Source organism: Macrobrachium nipponense, chromosome 1, assembly GCF_015104395.2.
Source record: "Macrobrachium nipponense isolate FS-2020 chromosome 1, ASM1510439v2, whole genome shotgun sequence".
Lineage (NCBI taxonomy): Eukaryota > Metazoa > Arthropoda > Malacostraca > Decapoda > Palaemonidae > Macrobrachium > Macrobrachium nipponense.
In genome coordinates, this window is record NC_087200.1 from 8,656,197 (window position 1) to 8,673,423 (window position 17,227).

Below are 17,227 nucleotides of genomic sequence, written 5' to 3' on the forward strand. Positions count from 1 at the left end.
TTTGTCCTTGCTATCATGGTAGCCCCTTTTTCTTGCTAGCCGACGATACTGTGTTGTCATGTAGGTTACCAACCCTACAGATGGCTTTACCAGTGTGTGGATATCGTCTCCCTCTGGTGTTTCGTCATCCAGTGATGTTCAACTTGGTACTCCATTTTGCCATATGAAATAAAATTTTAGTACGGTTTTGTTTGAATGTTCTTCTGCTCTTACATGAATTGTTTTCTTTCCCTCTGTAAGAGTAGTCTGCTGTGTGATGTCACTGCTTTGTATGACGACATAGTTTTGATCAGTGCTGCATGTAAGTGAAGGGCTATCTATCTTCTGCTTCCTTTGGTGATGGAACTTCTTGGTAAATTCTTCAATATTCTATACATGTATGTGTCCTGGGTAGGCCTTCCGGTTGCTGTAGGAGACAAAGGAAAACCTTTTCATCATCTACACCGTCAGTGAAGCCTTTGACTCAGGCTACCAGTCCGAATGCCATGACATCACTCTCAGCACTTCTCCGCTTGCGACGTCTCTCCCTCCACCTTTTGCCATGACTTCACTTCCAGCTTGTCCATGATGTCATCGCAGTTGGTTGTTAACCCATCGGAGGTGTTCTTTCATGATATAGTTGATTGGCTGGACTCTGTGTTTGGTAGGAGGTGTCCCGGGGTTCCAAGTAAGAAATGTTGTAGGGCAAGGGCTCCATCGCCTTCTCCTCCTCCTCCTCCTCCCACCCCTCGTTCTCGAGTCAAGACATTGGAGGATTCGGGACTTTGTTGCTTCTTCTGAGAGGATCCCTGTCGCTTCACAGCTGGAGACTGTCGAATATCTCCAGCAAGTGAGAGGCTCTTCCCACTTAGCAGTGGGTTAGATGTCCAGCTATCTCAGGTGGTCTTCATCAGCGGTTTACCAGGGCAAGTGGGCCATTTACTATGAATGGTGTCATCGACAGGGTTTCCCTCCACTTGCAACTTCGGTTTAACAGTTAGCAGATTTTCTAATCTCTCAGAAACTAGAAAGGTCTTTCCGTCTCGGCTGTCAGAGACTGTAGGGCTGCCTTGGGGTTGGTCCTATGCTTGAGGGGCATGGACATCTCTTCATCCTAGGAAATCTCAGTGTTGTTCAGGAGTTTCGAACAATCGTGTTCACCAAGAGAACTCAAACCTCCGACATAGAATCTTACTCTGGTCCTGAGTAGTGTCACTTGATTGTTTGTTTGTTTATATGGTGCTTTTACGTTGCATGGAACCAGTGGTTATTCAGCAATGGGACCAACGGCTTTATGTGACTTCCGAACCACATCGAGAGTGAACTTCCATCACCAGAAATACACATCGCTCACTCCTCGATGGACTGGCCGAGAATCGAACCCACGACCACTGAGGTGGGATGCCAATACCATACCAACCACGCCGCTGAGGCGCTAGTGTCACTTGAGCTCCATTTGAGCCACTACATCGATTGTCAGACAGGAATCTGACTCGAAAGACAGTTTTCCTGTTGGCCTTGGCTTCCTCGAAGAGAGTTGGAAAGCTTCATGGCCTTTGTTATGGCATTAAACACACCAGTGGTTGGGGGGGTCATTGGTCTTTGAATTTGTCCTGAAACTCCTTACTCTTGTTCTCAAAAACAAATCGGAGGTACTTCCTGGAGTCCTGATGGATTGGGACATGGAAGTAGGCATCCTGCATGTCGAGGGATACCATCTAATCTCCCTGACGAAGCGAGGCAAGTACAGAACTCTGAGTCTCCATTTTGAACTTTGTTTTCAGATCATAATGATTCAAGGCACTGACATCTAAATGGTCCCTCCAGCCCCTCGATGCTTGTAAGACTACCAAATCGCCTGTTTTGGTAGAACCCCTCCGACGTGTCGGTGACCTCTTCCACTGCACATTTGAGAACCAAGGGTTCTACTTCCTCCTCAAGACTTTCCTCCACGAAAAGGCTGCTTCTGAAGTGGCAAAAAGGACTTGGTTGGTGTCGCAATTGCTGACGAGGACTTGGGGTGCTTAGTGGATTGTGCAAGCAAATTCATAGTGGACTTCTTTTCGAGCACCGATAGGATATCTTGCACTGCATCTTGAGGAAATAGGTATGACTTAACCAGAGGGGAGAACAAGAGAGCAGACTTTTGGATCGTTGTTACTCATTTATTGGTAAAAAACACCACAGTTTATGTTTTTTGAACACTTCCATGGCGAACAAGTTAGCTATTTCATCTGCACCATCTCTAACAGCTTTATCTGAACAAGAAAGCACTCCCAACCAGTCCTCCCGAAGATCATTAGAAAGGAAAGGGCAGTCCTCCAACTTCCTTACCAACACTCCAATCGACCAGTCCACAAAACTGTATCCCTAGATCTCTTGACAGGGATAGGGGACTCGTTAACTACTGCTGATGACCTCTTAAGATGGCGAGAGGCCATAGAACTACACCAGTGACATGAACCCGGAGGAGATGAACCACTAGAATCTAACAATAACTGTGCACTAAAAGAGATGCCTTTCCAACGGTGCTCAGTCGATGCCTGATACAACGCTTCAGGATCTACTGAGGGAGTGACTGACTGTGGGCAAGCCCTGCCAGTCTCATTTGGACCTCCAGTATGTCTTCTTCCCAAGGTGCGGGAGCGGGACAGTGACCTTTGTCTAGACCTGGAGATACGGACAGCTACCCCCTCAGATTGCACTGCACTAGCACTAACACTGGGCACTTTTACCTCACTTTTCTCCATGAACGATTTCATGGAGGCACCTAACTCCATCATGGTAGTGGCCAAATACTCTAACTTCCTCTCAGATCCTTGATTCGAGGCTGGCAATGGTATTGGAAAACGCAACATGGGAAGTGAAGGGGTTGGAGGACTGAGAATGGAAGAGAGATTTCCAGGAATAGGAGAAGAAGCAGGAGTTGAGGTTTCTGCAAACACAAGGGAAGGTGGAGGAGCTTCACTAGCTTTACTATCAGCTCCAAGGGCTACCTTTCTCTTCCTATCTTGCAACACTTTCTTATTGTGAAATGCACAGATTCCATTTCCCCTCGTCCCAATTCTGACATACAGAACATCTCAGTTCCTTCAAACACTCCTAACCCCTACATTTAGTGCATCTAGAGTGAGGATTATATACGTCTTGAACTAACCTAGTTTTGCAGCCATCTTGCAAAACCTAACTCCAGATGCACTTGAATCTGACATATTCAAGCAAAATACACAGCAAATTAGACAAAAATATGCTAAGCTTATTTTGAAATAATCAATAACCACACCGAAATTGTACGTCACCAATATCCAAGAAAGCCAAAAAACCCTCCAAATGATGATGAAGGTCTGCAGAACTACTGATGTTACTCAGGAGCCAACAGAAATCCAATTGAGAAGTGTAATGTTGTCATACCTGTTTACCAGAAGTGGTCGGTAACTGGTTACCTACACTAGTGATGGTGACACCACCGGGAAAATTTTAAGTTTGGTCTGCTGTGTGTAGGAATCCTACAGTTGAATAGTTGCTTGGTAAGGACCCTGAAAAAATAAAATGTTTGTCATTTTGGGGGGTTGAGTGGAAGAACACTCCTCCACCTTCCACCACTATTCACTTCATCCTTTGGCCACAGGAATAAATTGGGTTGGTTGAGGTGGCTTTAAACCACAGAAGGCTCTGGTTTGTAAACCCAGGATAAATACAAATTACTTTTAAAAATTTATTTATTCCAATGGAATCTTCTGTAAAGACTTACTCCTTAGGTGGGAAATCACCTTGGACAACTAACAGACGTTGAACCCTAACCAGAAATATCACACTCCTGGTCACATAAGAAAACAGAGGTTTTGATGATTCATTTAACTTCCTACTCAGTCCAGCATTTGTGATGACAAGAGTGGCAGGGCCTTGGTCATGCATGATTGTTCAAGAAAGGTACTCTAATAAGAAATATTGGAGAGCCATGGACTCCCCTGTAAGGGAATCAAGTCAAAAGGCAGCTAAATCTGGCTGATAGTCCAGAATATAGCTCTACCCATGCCCCCTCGAATGACATTAAATGAAAGTGCTAAGGAGAGAGAACAGTCTGTACAAACAGAGTTGGGCATACAACTTCACATCCAGTAGAATGAGGAAAGGGATGTCCACCTACATTAGATGCCTGTCCTTATTAACCAGAAAAATAAAAAATTCCTCTGAAAAGGCCAAGGACAGTCCCACACTGACTTTCCAACTTCTTGCATGAGTAAGCTGAGTGATATCCTCCCTCCTCACAAGTCATAAGCTCCAACTGGGTACCTCACAATCAAGGAAGGAAGTAAGGGTATTCCTGGACATGCCTGTAATAACAAGCATTGGTCCTTTCGGGTAGTACAGTACCAGGGTTTTTGTTACTCATCAAAAGACAAGACCCTTGAAACATGTTAAGGTAAGAGTGTAAATACCAGTGCACTTTGTGTTATTTTGTTTTTGTTTTTTTAATGCTAAGAACAAGAAGTTCTTCAGATTCAATACCACCACAACTTAACAGATGCTTTGGGGTTTAGCTTTCTTATAAATGGCAAAGTCTTAAGTAACTGACTCAACATCACAGACTACACTTAATTATTTTCTATATATCTTACTGCTAATTTCCTGACCTTTACTTTACATATAACATTAAATTTGAGAGATTGATCTATAAATATATCACACACAAAATGGTAGGGTAGCAAAAAATAATCAATGATGCAGATGATAAGTACAGAAACCCATAAGATCCATTTAAATGAGCTGTTATACTGCATTCATGAATAATAAGTTCCCTTGAAGAATTATCAACATATTGTCCTCACAGTCTTTAAAAGCATAAGTTTGTTAGCATTTATTAAAAGTCAAAACCAAGTAATGTAAAGTTCAATTTTTATTTATCACATTTTATATTACAAAATATGTTATATTCACTGGAAGCCTCAAGACTTAAACAAATATTGTATGAGATAGCTTCATTCCATTTTCATATAATACAAGAATACAAACAAAGCAAATGAACTTGGAGTGTAGAACTTTAAACCATGGTACAAAATATATTCCTCTTAACAGTATGCTATAATTCATCTTATAAAGTATTTAATAAAAAGTTAATGACTTCATGAAAGAGTTTTCTCATTTGCAATATTACCATAGAAATTTATTCTGTTTTCATACAAGTCATTTAAAAAATCATTTACACGCTCTTTTCGTCCCCTGGCATAGGCATTAATTTGTTCCTGGGAAACTTTATCACCATACATGAAACGGCACCTTTCAATATCACTTTCATCAACAGCATGTTCTCTCTGAGATACTGTTTTTTTTCTCGCTTCAGCAAGTGTGTGGTAGTGGCGCTGATAATAAAATACTGCTCCAAATAAGTGCCATATTGTAAACTCTGGCCACAGCACTTTAGTGAAGAAGAGACAGGAAAAACCACTCTGCCAAAGTAAAAAATCAGATAACCTTACTTCTCCAGAAGTTCTTACAAGTAAATCAGGATCTCTTGAACCATGAGTATATAAACAACGTTCTAGCAGCTCTTCTGAAATATCATTGGTTTCAATTTTCCTTTCCTTCACTCCCTCTTGTAAATCATTCATGGCAGAAGTTATTTCAGCTCTAGATGTGTAAGCTAATGCCAAATTAAGAAAACACTTGTTGTTATGTCTTGTTGCCAATATTGCTTCTGCAGCAAGTTTTCTAATTACAGACGGTAAAAGTGTCAAGTCTCCTAACACCCTAATGCAAACACCATGCTTAGCTAACTTATCTTTTTCCTCCAGCAGTTTTGCAAACTTCTCTGCTGCTAAATCCATAAGACCATTGACTTCATGTTTTGAACGCTTGAAGTTTTCAATACTGAAAGCGTATGCTGTAACTTCATTAATACCCAGGTCACGACACCAGCACAACACTTCTGTAAGTTTATGGAAACCTTGTTTGTGTCCAGTCAGGGTATCTTTTTGTTCTTTACGGGCAAATCTTCGGTTCCCATCCATAATGACAGCCAAATGATGTGGTATTGGTCCAACCTTCAACACACGAATGGCAGCCCATTCTGCCCATGTTCGATTCTGCTCAACAATCCATGTCATTTTCTCTAATTTTCCTGAAGAGAAAAGTTATTTCAGTCCAAAAATACAAAAAAGCCAAAGGACATACCCATATTTATAGTAGCTACTAATAGTCTGATTAGTTATGAGAAATAGCTCAAATATTAAAATTATATACTGTATCATTACAATATTAAACCATAGCTAAGCATCTGAATATAGTTGATATTTAAAAAATAATTAGTGTATGGGACATATCTTTTCAATGTAATAAGAAAATGCATTTATGTAAGATTATGAATCTACTGGTTTCTTTTAAACTGTGGAACACAATCATGTTTGACTTCACCACCATTTCAGTCTCATTTTTAAATACGATATGTCTAAATTTAAAATGTTGAAAGGATATCCCAACTTAAGAGTAAAAAATACCCCTTATCATTACTCAAGAAAATTCTGTTAGCATGTTTAAAAATCTTTTAAGGGGTATTTTTTTTACTCTAAATTGGGTTATCCTTGAAAGTGTTTAAATTGAGACAAAACTGTATTTAGTCAGGCTGAAATGGTGGTGAAGTCAAACATGGTTGTGTTCTGCAGGTTAAAAACTACCAGTACAGTGGTCCCCCCCATATTTTTGTCGGGGATGCGTACCAGGACCGACCCCCCCCCCACCCCCCCCCCCCCCTCCGTGAATAGTTATAACCTGCAAATAGTTGGAACCCCTATAAAAATGCTTAATACCTCCTATTTTGTTAGTTAAACTCAAAAAACCCACTAAAAATTTGTATACCTGGTTTTGCAAAACAGAAAATTCGCTACAGCGAAATTCACTGTAAACTGCCGTGAGGGTAGAAACTTATAGCTATGTAGTTACTTGGTAAGTTGCTTATACAAAAATGACCTTTATGTTAAAATGACAATTTGTCCAAAATTGCATTTTTCCTAACTATACAAACCTGAGGTCCTTTACAATAGGAAGGTACTAGCGGCCAGCTGGATAGGTCGTAAGCTTTCGAACAAGGGGTTCGGTAGTTAACTGCTTGTCCGACAGGCGCGCTGCGCGCGGACTGGGAGGTAAACAAATCACTTTTGCTTTGGCCCAAGCAAAAACTGCAGAGTGAGGGGTGGCATGAGGTGGGGCTATGTGTAAAAGGACCTCAGGTTTGTATAGTTAGGAAAAATGCAATTTTGGACCAAATTTGTCATTTGTTCCGACACGGCATACAAACCTTCGGTCCTTTTACAATAGGAAGACTCACTTCTTGGTGGGAGGAATCTGAGTCTTTTGTGAACAGACTGGTGTTTTCGCCCAACCTTGGAAGCCTCCCTGGTCGTAAGAGCGAGGGAGGGATCCAAGCCTCTGTCGATGATCGGGGTGTGACCCGCAGGATCAATGGTCAGACCTCTGGACCGAGTACTAAGAGAGAGGCATGCGTATCTCTTCGTACCAGCAATGCAAGAACTTGTTCCTGTACAGGAGCAAATATAAAGTCATGGGTTTGACTCTTGTAGGCATCCACTTCCCCCCCCTTGTAGAAGGAAGTGGTGGATATTCTGCTCCTATCCCTAGTGAAAGGGATAGGATGGGGCTCTGTCATATAGCTCACCTGCATCTCGTCCTCATCCAGCGTAGTGACGACCATGGCCCTCTGCCCACAGGTAGAGGGGAAGGAAAAGATGGGAAGAGAGAGCCAGTCACTCACTCACTCACACATCCATCCACACAGTCACACCAGGACTCGATGCTGTTCAGCCTGCGAGGGTCGGTTGGGGTTAGCTACACAACTTGTTGAGCAGCCACCACGGGTCCCAAGGAAAAGGTATCCAAGGACCTGTGGGCAATATCCCGAAGGTAGAAGGACGTAAAGGTAGTCTGGTTAGACCAGACCCCTGCCTTCAGGACCTGCGCCACGGAGAAGTTCTTGCGAAACGCCAACGAGGGGCCAATACTTCTGACTTCGTGAGCTCTCGGACGGGACGTACGGATGTCGTCACTACCATCAGCCTCATACGCCCTCCTGATGACCTTCGCAGCCAGAATGAAAGAGTGTTCTTGGATACTTCTTTCTTGGTGACCCCGGTGCTAACGAAGAGGCGTCGACACTCAGGCCATGAGGTGTCGAGTTCTCTTCAGATAGCGCCGTAGCGCCCTCACAGGACAAAGCAGCATCTCATCCGCATCATTATTGGTGAAGTCCAATAGGGAGGGAATCGTGAATGACTCGAACCTGTCATCAGGGACTGAAGGTTTCTGAGTCTTCGCAACGAAGTTCGGGACGAAATCGAGCGTCACGGATCCCCATCCCCTGGAGTGTCGTACATCATAGGAAAGACCATGAAGTTCCCCTACTCTCTTCGCCGATGCCAGGGCCAGCAAGAAGAGGGTCTTGAGGGTCAGATCCCTGTCTGACGACCTCTCGGAGTGGACATCGAACGGTTGTTCGAGTCAGACTCCTAAGAACGAGATCCCGTCAGTCGCAGGGGGCCCTCCTGAGTTCCCTGGGTGGGCAAGGACCTTTCGAAGCTCCTCATAAGCAAGGAGATCTCGAACGAATTCGGAGATGTCCAACCCCCTCAGTTTCAGGACGAGCGCCAAGGCGGCTCTGTATCCTTTGACTGGGGGACTGAGAGGAGCTTCTCTCGGCGGAAGAAAAACGAAGAAAAACGAGGAAATCCGCTACCTGCTGAAGAGTGGCTCTGAGAGGAGATAGACCCCGTCTACGACACCAACCACAGAAGACGGCCCACTTCCCCTGGTACACAGCTGCAGAGGACTGACGGACGTTTCCAGCCATCTCTGTTGCTGCGCTACGAGAAAAGCCTCTCGTTCGCAAGATATGGTGGATAACAGCCAGCCGTGAAGACGTAGGGACTGGACTGCTCGGTGGTACGCTCGACGTGTGGCTGGGCGAGAAGGTTGTGCCAAGGGGGAATCTCTCTCGGTTCTCCCTGCGAGAAGAGCCAGCAGGTCCGGATTACCAAATGGCCTGTGGCCATTTGGGAGCCACCAGGATCATCCTGAGATTCGGGGTGACCAGCGCTCGACTGATCACCTTGCGAATCAGGCTGAACGGGGGAAAGGCATAGGCGAAGAGGTTGTCCCACGGGTGTTGAAGAGCTGTCCTCTGCAGCTGCCCATGGGTCCGGCACGGCCGAGAAGAAAACACCTGGAGCTTCCTGTTGTGCCGGGTTTGGCGAACAGATCACGACTGGTCGCCCCCAGGAGGTCGAAGAGCCTTTCCGCCACGTCCTGGTGTAGAGACCATTCGGTCCCTATCACCTGATCCCGACGGCTGAGCGTGTCTGCTACTACATTCCTCTTCCCTGGAATGTAGCGTGCCGACAGCTCTATTGAGTGTGCCTGAGCCTGGCCCACTCGTGCACCTGCCGAGTCAACTGGTACAACGGGAGAGACAACTAGGCCCCCTGTTTGTTGACGTAAGCCACACCGTGGTGTTGTCGCACATAACACCACGAGTGTCCCATCAAGCGGTCCTGAAACTCTTGGAGAGCGAGGAACGCTGCCTTGAGTTCCAGAACATTGATGTGAAGGTGCTTGTCGTTCTCGTCCCACACTCCTGAAGTCAGCAACTCCTCCAGGTGTGCGCCCCATCCCCCCCTCGTCGATGCGTCTGAAACAGCTGCATGTCCGGGGGGGAGTCGCAGTGGGCACTCCTCTAAGAGGTTCCTGTCGTCGAGCCACCAGGCTAGGTCCTGCCTCACCTCCTGTGTCAGTGACCACTGGAAAGCTTGGGGGATCCGTCGCCTGTGACCAACTCTCCTTTAGTCTCCACTGAAGAGACCGCAGGTGAAGACGCCCGTGAGGGACTAACTTCTCGAGTGACGACAGGTGTCCCGATCACGACCTTGCCCATTGCTGAGTAACCCTGCCTGCCGAGACAGGAACTGGTTGGCTGCCTCCCTGAATCTGCTGATCCGCGGAGTCTGCGGGGAAGACTCGCCCTGCTACCGTGTCGATCAGCATACCCAGGTACTTCATCCTCTGCTTGGGCCTCGAGATCGGACTTCTCGAAGTTCACAACGATCCCCAGATCGCGACAGAACTCGAGCAGTCGATCCCTGTCCTGTAGCAACTGCGAGCGTGAGCTCGCCAGGACTAACCAATCGTCGAGATACCTCATCAGGACGTATCCCGTGCGAATGGGCCCAAGCAGACACCAGAGTGAACACTCGCGTGAACACCTGTGGGGCGGTTGAGAGACCGAAGCACAGTGCCCTGAAACTGGTTAACCAACCGTCCCGTCGAGGATGAAGCGGAGGTACTTTCTGGAGGACTGATGAATGGGTATTTGGAAATACGCATCCTTCAAGTCCACCGAAAGCATGAAATCGTTCTCCCTGATGGAGTCGAGCACTGAGCGTGCCGTCTCCATCGTGAACCGGGTCTGGCGAACAAACCGGTTCAGGGAGAGAGATCTATCACCGGGCGCCAGCCTCCCGTAGACTTTTCCACCAGGAGGAGTCGGCTGTAAAAGCGGTGACTGATCCGTGACGATCTCTACAGCTCTCTTGCTCAGCATGGTCTTGATCTCCTGTCTGAGTGCTACGTCCTTCGATGACCCTGGAACGTACGACTGCTGTTGGACCGGGAGGGTTGGAGGTGAGGGGTGGCCGAGATTCGAAGGGTAATAGATATCCCTCCCGAAGGACATCTACAATCCAGGTCTCGGCGCCGTAGCGCTGCCAAGTTTGCCCAATGGCTGGCCAGGCACCCCCCCACTTCCGGCAGCAGGTGAGGGGAACGCCGTCCCTAGCGTTTCCCCCTTTCTTCGACTTCTTCCCAGAGCCTCCACGGGATGAGGAGGGCTGGGAGGAGGGCTGGTTACGGCTCCCCTTGTTAGAAGTCGAAGAAGACAGAGTCATTCCTCGGGGCTTCGTCGCAGCAACCGTCTTAGCAGCCGAGGAAGCGCTAGCCGAGCTCTTAGACTTGGCCGCAGTCCGAGGCTGCCCAGAAGCCTTCGAGAACTGCCTGGTGAACCAGACGGTCACTGTCATCAGTGCGTCGTCTGTCCACCGCAGCGTCCACCATCTCTCCTGGGAAGAGAGACGTGGAACTCCGTAAAGGTCCGTTTCTAAGCCCCAACGCCGCCTCAACGCCCGGGCCGCCCTGGAAAACCCGAGTAAGGACAGCGCCCTTCGTCGGAGAACCAGGTTGGCCCACAGGTTCACCGTCTGGTGGGCAAGGAAGGAGATGGCTCTTCCCCCAGACTGGCAAAGTCTCCTGAAGGCAGCGGTCATCTTCGGGAGAAATTCCCCCGGAGTTGGCTGCGACCTTAGATACTGTGAGGGACCACAGATCTAGCCAGGAGACGGCCTGGAAAGCTGCCATGGCGGTAGATTCCAGGCCGAGTGCCTCTTGCTGCGAGAACCACAGGTTCTCGGACAGGAGCTGTTGCCAGAGACACACCCGGAGTCAACCTAGCTAACTCCGGGTTCACCTGTTTTGGCGGCATCGGGCATTCAGATGGCACGTAAAACCGCCGCTGTCGTAGCAGAGGAGGTGGAAGCAGCTTGCTCGACCTGCCAGACTTGAGCGAACCGACTTAACCGGAGACAAGCGATTCAACCTCGGTCCAGCACTGAGTCCGCAAGCTCGGAACACCGCGGCAAACCCACCGTCGGTCTGGGTTCCCTCTTCGGGCCCCAGAACGACTCGAGCCGGGACGTGGGCTCGGATGGTGGGAGCGGCGATCCTTCCCCGAGGTCGTTGTGCTGACGAATCAGCGCAATAACCTCGGCAAAGTTCCTCTGGATCTCGGGCGTGATAGCATCCTGTGGAGTCGGACCGTCCAGTCCCTCAAACAGGGAGTACCTCCCGAGACCCTCCTCCCTCAAGGAGAGGAGCAGCGACAGCCTCCTCTCGGTCTCCTCCAACACCTGTGCGTACGACCTGGCTGGTCCGAGAACCGAGCCTGGTACGTACGACGACGTGGCGGGATCCTGAGCGCACCCCTCACGATCACTCCTCAATACCTCGCCCCTCCCGGTGTAACCCGAGGAGGTTGAAGGTATGGGAGAGGCAGACCTGACGCTCTCTCCTCGCTCACTGGCAGAACCAGCGGGCTTGGAGGACTGCAGGCGATCGCCAACCCGCGGTGGCGATCGAGCTGCAGACTAGTCGAGCCGTCCTCGCTGTGGAGAACGGCTGGACCGAAGAACAGCGCCCCGGTCTCGTGTGTCAGAGGAGCTGGTGCTGGTCGCCGTACCCGATCGCTCTCTGTGAGAGCGACGGTCAGGCGACCGGCGAGCTCCACTGTCACGGTGAGATCGGTGCGTATCCTCACGGTGCGTCAGTTCGCTGGTACCAGCCGTGGCTGGTGCCGGCGAACGGGGGGACCTCTTCCCAGCCTCAGCCCGTGCCGGTCATGGACCGTCACGTCCGCCCGGGTAGGTAGCCAGCCGCTCGCCGTGAGAGCGAGAGCTGGTCTGGTGAGAGTCGCTGTGAGCGGCTCGTCACCAGTCTTCCGCTCCGTGTCCGTGAACCTGACGCTGAGCGGACTCAGAGGTCTGGTTCCTGGCTGCACGGTCGCTGGTAGGCGAACCGTACACTCGGTACCTCTCGCGAACGAGCGGCCGAGCCGGATCCTGCTGCTGTGGCCGAACCACTAACAGCAGGTGAGGAAGTGCCGGTGTTAGCCGGCACCCCTCTGGTCCCCGTAGTCTTCTTCCTTGCGGGAGAAGAGACGGGTCCTGCTCCCGAAGGAGCAGGGCGAGACCAGCGGAAGAAGAAACCCCCCGTCTCACCAGAGCGAGACGGGCCCTTAGAAGCTCCCGAAGGAGACTTTCTTAGGGGGGGGGGAGGCGACCTTCTTCTTCTTAGGCGGGGGAGCCTTAGAAGAAGAAGGGGAAGAGGCGGCAGACGACGACGACGACGAAGAAGACGATGAAGACGACGACGACACCTTCCTCCTCTTCTTCTTCTTCTTCGTCAACCTCCTCAGGACCGACGTCAGATCTGTCATCCAGGACGGAGCCGGGCTGCTGTTGCCGAAGCAACAGGGCAACGGACGTACCTGTTCCGAACAGACCAGCATCGGGAGCAGCGGCGCCAGGAAACAGGAACAACATCAGCAGGTGCGAGCATCACAGGAACGGCAGTAGAGACGGCAGGAGCAGGAACAGGAACAGCAGCGGTGGTCACGGCAGGTACGGCAGGCTGTGTGGGCGGTACAGATGGTCGAACCAGCGGCACAGACGTCATCGGCACCGGTGGGAGGTCCAGGGGCGAGCTCTTCGGGCACATGAAGTCCGGTCGTGGCAGCACGGCAAACCCAGGTGGCGGCATCACCACTCCCCCGAGTTACGGCGACTGGCCCCTGCACCGATGTTGTGGGTGTTACAGAGACCGCGTGCTGGGTGTACACCAGGTGAGGAGGTGACGCGTAGCCGGGTGTTGTCAGGGTCGTGGTGGTGGTTGTGACGTTGCATGAGTAACCGCCACGGAGCCAGCCAGATGATAGAGCAGCCCCTGGACACTCGGCACGCCTGCAGCCCCAACGATGGCCCACACCTGTCCGAGGTCATCCTTCACGGCAACCGCACCTGAGGAGGCAAAAGTCGGGTGATTAGAAGGATCCTCTACCCGCTCGCGCGAAGACGAGCGGATAGAGGACCCAGAATACAACTCTACGTCAGGGTATCTAGCGCCCTCCTCCACACTCGACACGTCAGGAGAGGAGAAGGACTAGACACCCCCCCGAAGGGGAAGGCGCGAGACGTGGAAGTTGAGTGAAGCGGGCGGCAGAAAGAAGACGAAGTGTCCGTCACCAAAAGGAGTCGCGGGAGAGCTTTCCGACGACTCCTTTGCAGGCCTTCGCTTCTTCCTGCCCTATACAAAGTCCACTGCGCCTCGACCAGTCATTACACACATCACAGGGCTCGCCGGGGGCCCGGTGCATTCGCGCCCCCGACACCGAGCACACAAAATATGAGGGTCAATCTCCGGGAATGATCTAAACTTCCCGCATTTGCGCCCTTCGATACCCGGGCAAAGTCTCCTTGGGGTAGCGAGGCGAGGAGATTCCATCATTATTCACTTGAAAGCCGTAATTAATATATAAAGAGAGAATAATTGTACTTACAATACTCTTTCATACACAATTACAACCAAACTTAGAAAGCAAACGACGAGCAGCGGGCAGAGAGCGAACACACGTCCATCCACTGTGAGGCCGAAAGCAAAAGTGGTTTGTTTACCATCCCAGTCGCGCGCGCGCGCCTGTCGGACAAGCAGTTAACTACCGAACCCCTTGTTCGAAAGCTTACGACCTATCCAGCTGCCGCTAGTACCTTCCTATTGTAAAAGGAGCCGAAGGTTTGTATGCCGTGTCGGAACAATTTTTGTATTTGTTCCTATAAATACAAAACCTTATATAAAACTTACTACAGAGATGAATCATCTCATGGAATTGACTGGCACTGTTCTAAAGTTTACAAACATGTCCTGGAAGTCTCACCAACTCAAGAGCTGTAAGATTCTTAGGCTACGCTTCCATTAACATGTTTATGAGTGTTTGCGCTTCGTATAGACTGTTTTTTCCATATATCTAATAAAGTTGTGATTGCCTTCTTGGGATCAGTATGGTGGTTTCCATCAATTGCAGTACTATCTTTGTGAACGTGATGAATTATCGTTGATCATTTTGCTGTTATAAAAGAAACTGCTTTTTTTATCTTGAAGGTGATATAGAACGTTCTTGTAGCTGACAAAGGGATAAACTGCTCTAGTAAATGTACTGGTACCATTGTTTTCCATTATACATGTATACTACACCATTTCTTATTACAAGAATGTAAGGCTATATAACAGCTGGTGTAATGAAAATTATATCCATTATGCATTGATTAGTTTTGACTACATACATAGGCTATTGTTGCACATCTTGTGGTCAAAATATTGTTAGCCCTGATTATTATGATAGAAAATGTACTACCGGGAATAGGCCTATGCTGTCTATATAACAAATGAAGCTAGCTAGTATACTATAGTACTGATGAGAGTTTTGTCTCATTATTTACATAATTATAATAAAAACTTCCTAAAAATGATGATTGTTAAGATACAATAAAGTTTGTTCATACTTACCTGGCAGATATATATATAGCTGTATTCTCTGAAGTCCGACAGAATTTCTAAAAACTTACGACACACGTAGTGGGAGTAGGGTAGTTAGTACCATTCCCGCCGCTGGGAGGCGGGTATCAGGAACCATTCCCATTTTCTATCAGATTTCTATCTCCACTGTCTCCTGAGGGGATGGGGGTGGGTACTTAAAATATATATATCTGCCAGGTAAGTATGAACAAACTTTATTGTATCTTAACAATATCATTTTGTTCATGAAACTTACCTGTCAGATATATATATAGCTGAATCCCAACTTTGGCGGTGGGAGAGACAGAAAAAAGGATTTAGGAAACATATAAATGTAGATGATTGACATCTTGGTCCTTACCTGTTAGCACAGCTGACTTCGTTTGATTACTGTCACCCAAGCCTGCATCTGCTTCACTAAAGTTACCAACAAGGTAGGAGACCTGTAGTTGGTGCGCTCTAGATGATCTGTCAACGGGGACGAGACCACAATGTGACTAGACCATGACCATACTTCTGAGGACAACGAGGCAAAAACCACCACCTAAGTTAGCCTAACCAAATACTCCCATATACAAAAGGCTAAAAGAAGGGACGACCGCATTCGGCGGCCGACCCTACAACCATAAACATTACAATCATTAAAAAAAACTCACCTACCCTTTTCTATGGGAAAGGATGAGTGCTACCTCTGCCCCAAGATAGTGTCTTGCAGTGATGTATGGTCCAAGAGAGTAACAGTTTCTCATGTCGTTCTGACCTCCCGTGAATAGTGCGAGGCGAACACCGAGTTATCCTCCAAAAAGTGGCACTTAAAATATCTTGAGGGACAATATTTTTCTGAAAGGCTATAGAAGTCGAAATAGCCCTTACTTCGTGAGCGTTAACCTTAAGAGTTTAAAGTCACTGTCTTTACAATTAGAGATGCGCCTCCTTAATGGTTGTTCCTTAAAAAAGAATGCCAGTGCATCTTGGGACATGGGCATATTAGGTCTCTTAACCGAACACCATAAAGTTCTACCGCAGAACCTCTACACTCCTTTGTCCTACGAAGATATTCTCTTAAGAGCCCTGACCGGACACAGGACTCTTTCTGGCTCTTGACCAATGATTTCTGCCATACCCTTGATTTCGAACGTTTTAGGCCAAGGATTGGAAGGGTTTTCATTCTTAGCCAGGAATGACATACCCAAAGAGCAGACGCATTATGCCCTTTGAAGCCGACTGTTTACTAATAGCCTGTATCTTGCTAACCCTCTTCGCCGTCGCCAGAGCAGTTAGGAATACAGTCTTCTTCGTCAAATCTCGCAAAGAAGCAGAGTAAAGGGGTTCAAAGCAGCTTGACATAAAAACTTGAGAACCACGTCCAGATTCCACGAAGGTAACTTAGGTAGCGGTACCTTGGTGGTCTCAAAAGACCTCAGTAGATCTTGTAGATCCTTGTTATTAGCAAGGTCAAGACCTCTATGTCGAAAAACTACAGATAAGACACTTCTATAGCCTTTAATGGTTGACACTGCAAGCTTCAAATCTCGTCTGAGATAAAGAAGGAATAGTCGGCGATCTGGCTCACAGAGGTCGTGGTGGAGGAAACTCCTTTCTTTTTACACCAGCTCCTAAAAGCTGCCCACTTCGATTGGTAAACCGCAATTGAAGAAGGTCTCCTCGCTGGTGGCGATAGCTTTAGCCACAGGTTTCGAAAAACTCTCGCTCTGGCCAACAACTTCAGGATAGTCTGAACGCAGTCAGACTCAGAGCGGAAAGGTTTTGTGGTACCTCTCGAAGTGGGGCTGTTTGAGTAGATCTCTCCTTAACGGAAGAGATCTCGGAAAATCCACCAGGTAGGACATTACCTGTGAACCAGTTCGCTGCGGGCCAAAAGGGGGCGATTAACGTCAACCTCGTCCCCTCCGAAGCTGTGAACTTTTCTCATCACTTCTCCCAGAATCTTGAAGGGGGAAATGCGTAGATATCTAGGCCCGTCCAATCCCATAACAGGGCGTCCACTGCTACTGCCGCCCGATCGAGAACCGGGGAGCAATAAGAGGAAGTCTCGCCGTCCTTACGGTTG

General features: G+C 48.3%; 1 protein-coding gene across 2 annotated transcripts in view; it reads right to left on the minus strand.

The window, feature by feature from the left end:
• Positions 1–4,861: 4,861 nt before the first annotated feature.
• Positions 4,862–17,227, minus strand: part of LOC135219109 (dehydrodolichyl diphosphate synthase complex subunit DHDDS-like) — a 49,246-nt gene continuing 36,880 nt past the window's right edge. For both annotated transcript variants that reach the window (XM_064255551.1, XM_064255552.1), the window contains one exon: positions 4,862–6,097. In XM_064255551.1, the coding sequence (XP_064111621.1) occupies positions 5,103–6,097 (995 nt within the window). In that variant the 3' untranslated portion in view covers positions 4,862–5,102. The remainder of the gene's footprint in view (positions 6,098–17,227) is intronic.